This window comes from Hyla sarda, chromosome 4 (genome assembly GCF_029499605.1).
Source record: "Hyla sarda isolate aHylSar1 chromosome 4, aHylSar1.hap1, whole genome shotgun sequence".
Classification (NCBI taxonomy): Eukaryota; Metazoa; Chordata; class Amphibia; order Anura; family Hylidae; genus Hyla; species Hyla sarda.
The window spans coordinates 218786404-218792403 of NC_079192.1; the positions used below are offsets into that span (position 1 = coordinate 218786404).

The 6000-nt window shown below is 46.8% G+C and overlaps 1 protein-coding gene across 5 annotated transcripts in view; it reads right to left on the reverse strand.

Annotated features, from left to right (window-relative positions):
• The window catches only part of ATXN7L1 (ataxin 7 like 1), a 148591-nt gene extending 143319 nt beyond the window's left edge, over positions 1 to 5272 (reverse strand). The window contains exons 1-2 of one of the 5 annotated variants that reach the window (XM_056573550.1): positions 5017 to 5272; positions 4486 to 4554 (exon numbers count right to left, since the gene is read on the reverse strand). In XM_056573550.1, the coding sequence (XP_056429525.1) occupies positions 4486 to 4554; positions 5017 to 5206 (259 nt within the window). In that variant the 5' untranslated portion in view covers positions 5207 to 5272. Of the gene's footprint in view, positions 1 to 4485; positions 4555 to 4917 lie in introns of those variants that run through there. The other 4 variants (XM_056573548.1, XM_056573549.1, XM_056573546.1 and 1 more) reach the window with 4 other exon arrangements.
• Between the last annotated feature and the right edge of the window lie 728 nt (positions 5273 to 6000).

Sequence of the window (6000 nt, forward strand, 5' to 3'; positions counted from 1 at the left end):
TGAACTTCAACTGCCTAATCCTTCTCAAGTAGATAAACCACCAATGCCTGAGAAATCTGGCAGCGGCCTACACCCCCCTCCCTCAGGGAGACATAGCTTGCTTTTAAAAAGGTGTACCCTTATGCACATACAGTAACTGTAACCAGCCCTGCACCTACGTCCTTCACATGACCAGGACATATCGTTATCCACTGGAATGACAGAAAGCAGAGATCTTGAAAATCATGATACATAGAGCATATTGAAGAATTGTATAAATAGTGATTATACAAAATGAAAAAAATGATTTGCTGCACCCCCCCTTTAAGTACCATGTGGACAGAAAAGCAGCCACAGCCTACAATATATTATAAAATAGCCTTGTTGTATGGGGGAGAAGTATCAAAACCTGTCCAGAGGAAAGGATGCTGAGTTGCCTATAGCAACCAGATTACTTTTATTTTTCAGAGGCCTTTTTAAAAATGAAAGACGTAAGTTCAATGGTTGCTATGGGCAACTCAGCATCCTTTCCTCTGGACAGGTTTTGATACTTCTCCCCCAAACAACAAGGCTATTTTATAATATATTGTGGGCTGTGGCTGCTTTTCTGTCCACATGGTACTTAAAGGGGGGGTTCAGCAAATCATTTTTTTCATTTTGTATAATCAGTATTTATACAATTCTTCAATATGCTTTATGTCTCAAGTATCTGGACAGGTTTTGATAAATCTGCCCCTATATGTTCCCTATTTATTATGCTGTATTATGGATATGCTTCTAGTGAGGACGAAGGCAGCATCAATAATTCCATATAAGAGAGCTGCAATTTAATATGACTAGTAATGCTGCTCCCCTCCAGAAGGAAGACAACCAGAGACTCCATCAAAAAGGATGAGACGCCCATCAGCAGACAGCTGTTTTGGAGCACTAGTTGGCCGAAAATCTTTTTCAACCTATCATTCCAGGGGTGCCGGCATATGAAACAACAACCTGGACTTACCTGCCGCCGCTCCCTTGGAGGACCGGTATCGCTGCTCCAGTACAGTGCCTTCTTCTTCCTGTTTGCCAGTGGTCCACACATGACACTGCTGATCAGCTAATCGTCAATCGCAGCAATAGGCTGAGCAGCAGTGTGATATATTGGGCCTGGGCCCCAGGAGGAAGACCAGTGCCGGGGCTCAGTACATCACACTGACGCTAAGCTAATCTCTGGCCAAGGTGGAACATCGCTGTGGCGGCATTAAGCTGACAACTATTTAGCTGGAGACCACTGGCAAGCAGCTATACATGGGAGCATTGGCAGGTAAATCCAGGTTGTTTTATTTGCCAGCAGCCTTGGAATTATGGTCAGTAAAGTTCTAAGCTGGACTACACCTTTAAGAATAAACCTGTTAGGCTAGGTTCAGACTATAGAATTTCCGGGCAGAAAATTTCCGCCCCTGGAGATTCCAAGTGTGGCCAACACTGACTGAGTCAGTCGGCGCTAGGACCACACAGATACTGCAGTCTCCAATAGACTGCAATGTGTTCCGCGAGTATTTCCACCTGAAGAATGAGTGATGCCATTCTTAAGGCGGAAATTTCCAAGCGGATTTTCCGTTAAATTCCAAAGTGTGAATTTGTGAACGGAAAACCATTCACTACACTATACATTTTAGCAAGTGTAATTTTTGCCTGCAATTTCAAAGCAGAAGTGCAGGCGGAAATTCCGTAGTGTGAACCTAGCCTTCGAAGTATCACCAGAATAAATGGCACGTTACATCATCATACTTGGTTAAGGTAGATGGGTCTTCCAGATACCATATCATCTGGTGATATAGAAACAGACTGCATTATGGGTATAGAAACATCCAAAAGATCTTTGCCAAATCTGTCATTTAGGGAATGAGAGATGCTTTTCACTGGGGCAATCCTTTTCCTACATCTTCCAAAAAACCCAAGAAAATAAAAATTCCAGTAAACGCATGTATATGTTCAAATTAAAGTGCTTACGTAATACACACCACAGGAAGGAAAGAGGGCCACATATCAAAATATTTAGGGATGTCCCGATATTGGCATCGGGGCCGATATTAGCCATTTGCATGGTATCGGGGACTCGTTTAATGTCCCCGATACCATGCCCGATACCTGGTGCCGCTCTGCTGCCCCGTTCTTCCAGCCTCCTGTCTGCATCATAGTGTTCCATGGAGGAGCATGTGACACACACGTCACTCCGCCTCCTCCCCTGCGCCCAGCGTAACGCTACGCAGGAACAGAGTGACGTGTTTGTCACATGCTTCTCCATAGGACGACATGATGCGGACCGGAGGACGGGAGAACGGGGCAGCAGAGCGGCAGCACCAGCACCCGACCCGAGGAGGTGAGCTGCCTGCAAGGAGGGGGCTGCTACTAATGTCTAAACGGGGGGGGGGCCTGCTGTCTAAACGGGGGGCCCTGATGCTGTCTAAATGGGGGGCCCTGATGCTGTCTAAACATACCCTTTCATACTAAGGCTGCCAGGGGGCTGCTGCTAATGTCTGCAAGGGAATACTACCTACTATTTAAGGCAATCTTACAGCAGAGTCACCTGCACTAACTTGAATTTATAGGTAGATAGTGTAGGTGACCCGGTTTCTACTGCTGTTCACCTTGTGGTCATCGGTCTCACCGACAATGCAAATTCCCTGTTCTGCCCAATGGAGAAGAGAGAAATCTTGGTTCATACTACAGCAGCCGACTCCATTGTACACAACAAGGACTCACATATCATACGGTAAGCAGCGCCAGAGACCGGGTCACCCTGGTGTCAGATTCCCTTTAAAATATAAGTACTCGTACTTGGTATCGGCGAGTAATAGAATTAAAGTATCGTTACTCGTACTCTGTCTTAAAAAAATGGTATTGGGACATCCCTAAAAATATACAAAGAATGCCTTACAAATTTGTAAATATAATATTTATGTAGCCATTCAGGATACATACCACCCCAAAAATGCCATCCATTTTACATAATGTTAGAACAACATGACTGCTGACAATTCAATAGGAGCGGACTTAAAACACCGGTTATTATACAACTATATTGGAGTGCCACTCAAAGCCAGTCTTTCCATATTTTAGAATGCCAACCATATTTGATGTTTTCAAACCATACAATGAGGGTAAGTGCACACACAAAAGAATTTAACAACCATGAAACTAAGTGTGTTCTGCCCAATCCTGCGCTTTACACTGTAATAAATAAAGAAATAATATATAATATATCAATGACACTACACTGAAGAGACTATACATAAAGACCACAGTCAGCATTATAAGTGATGCTTCTATCTGGTACTGACAACAAGACCACAAAAGGTCCAGTCTCAAAGGTGCCCGGCACTGCTATTCCACAAACTGCAATACATCCGCTAGGCTAATACGGCTACAAGACCCTCCCGGTGCTATCATGAAACAGTTCAAGGTAGGTTCCAAGCAAGATATATAGGAATGATGCACTCACCAGGTCTTTAAGGAAGTCACTTGCTCTTTATTGCATGTAGATGTACAACGATGGCGACGGTCTGTTATTGCCTAGGGGCCTGACGAAGCGCGCAAGCGCGATAACAGACTGTCGCCCATCCATTTCCCCCACTTTGTTCCATCTGTCCGCTCCCCCTGCATTAATGCCATCGTTGTACATCTACATGCAATAAAGAGCAAGTGACTTCCTTACAGACCTGGCGAGTGCATCATTCCTATATATCTTGCTTGGAACAAGACCACAAGAGGTTTACCAATGGTGGACATGTGGCCTCTACTTTTCCATTTCAAGTGCAGCATAACAACCCATAAAATAGTCAGTGAAGGCCACGAAGACCATCAAGAGATTATGGTTATGACCAGATTTATGGGGGTAAGTAGGAAAAACAATGTAAAGTAACTGAATACACAGAGTCTCCGCACATACAGCACAAGTGTCAGATGAGTTCCCATACATCTGTAGAGTCAATAACACTTTCTAAGAGGTCAGTGGGATTCTTTTCATAGCCAAGAAATAAAAACAACAGCATTATTAACCATAAACGCCACAAAAAGCAAGACCCTGGTGGACCTATCAGGCTCCGTACCATTTAGGCCCAAAGAGTTTGTCTTGTAGGCCATTACCTAAAGATTTGAGGTTGAAATTAGGGAGTAGATGGGCCATATCGGTAGCATGACTAGTTTAGCATTTTGCAGCCAAGAGTTGAAGACATCCCTCAACAGTACCATGGCACACCGGCTACCTGGAATGTCCTAAACCTTGGGCCGCAGGCTAATTTACGGAGCGCCAACCTGGACAGGTGGCTGTATGGACAAGCTATGAGACCCCTCCATACAGCGGCCTGTAGGAACTGGTGCTTGAAAACACCAAACCCCTCCATTTCCCGCGCTCGACGGTCATAAATATGAAGGGGTTACATCACCCTACAGAACCCTTTAAGGACAGGCATGACCCATGCTCGTGGGCCAACATGGCACGCCAATGGAGGGTACGGCACTTACCTTCTTTATTAAGCCTCATAACCTCCCTGCTTTTTCCACCGTCTTTTCCGGTCTCTTCTAAATCTACATCTGTGGGTGAAAGAAAAAGCCAAAGTCAGGCTGTGCATATGAGCAAAGGTAAACAGCAGCGTCTAGGGAGCCTGCCGCCCAGCCTCAGCGTGGACCCTCCATGCCCACCACCCTTCCTGCCTGGGGGGGGGCACCTGGCATCAGCTAGTATACCCAGGCATACATAGGCAGCCCCAGTGGGTAGAGGAGCACAGACAGCACTAAGGATGGGCCTCTCTCATAGACACCCAGTCCATGCACACACACTCAGGCTGCCTCTGGGGCTCTCCTCCTTCCTACATGTCTACTGCTGCCCATGGGGATGGTCTGTGGGTGCAGGACTACAGGGAGTAGAGCGGGGGACACCAGGGACCGGTCTCTCACTTTTATTTTCTATATATCCATCTAGATGCCTAGAGAAAGCCCGGCTGTGCGGGGCTGACTGATCGGTTACACAGCAATTGGATGGGGCCGTGCTCTTACTGTCGGAGCAGTGTATTTTAGCGGCGTCGATCCAGGTGGACCACGGTTTGCCCAGAAAAGCCTCCGGACTGGGCACTTTGCGATCCAGTGTCGCCATTGCTCTTCCTTCTTGTTGCTTTTCCTTTCCTTCGGAAGCGGAGCGACACGGGATTCGAGGCTCCGTGACGTCATCTTCGGAACGTTCCGACATTGAGCTGACTGAAGGGGAGGGGGAAGCCGAACGACTGTGTCTCTAATCCTCCATGCTCATATTTGGCAGGTTCAGGCTGCAGTGCCGCCAGTGACCAGAAGGGGAGCCCCACGGCGGTTTCCCTTTCATGGTCTAGAGCAGTGGTCTCCAACCTGCGGACCTCCAGATGTTGCAAAACTACAACTCCCAGCATGCCCGGACAGCCGAAGGCTGTCCGGGCATGCTGGGAGTTGTAGTTTTGCAACATCTGGAGGTCCACAGTTTGAAGCCCGCTGCTGCTGCTCTTGTGGGGACTCTCTCACTGCTGCACACTAATCGCATGTTGAAGAAAACGCGTGAGGCGCCAAAATGTCAGCACAGCCTGAATATTTAGAATTTCAAGGAGAAGCCTTTTTCTTTTAACCATATCCTTCCCACCAAATTAGAATTCTTAATGGTCCAACCTGTGGCTCTTCAGCTGTCACGACACTACAGCTCCCAGCAGGCCACTGGCTCTTCGGGCTTGATGGGAGTTGTAGTTTCACAGCAGGTGGAGAGTCACAGATTGGGGGTCACTGCCTTACACTTTGCTGCAACAAATAGTAATAAAAAAGAGTTACTTTGAAATATAAACCTTATTTTAAGACAGCAATGTAAACAATCTATGGCGCCTCCAGCGGTTGCAAAACTACAACTAAGGCTATCTGGGCATGCTGGGAGTTATAGTCTTGCCACAGCTGGAGGCACCCTGGTTGGGAAACCCTGCAATGGAGGTTTTGATTTCCATGGCTACGCCTAGGGCAGTGTTACCCAAC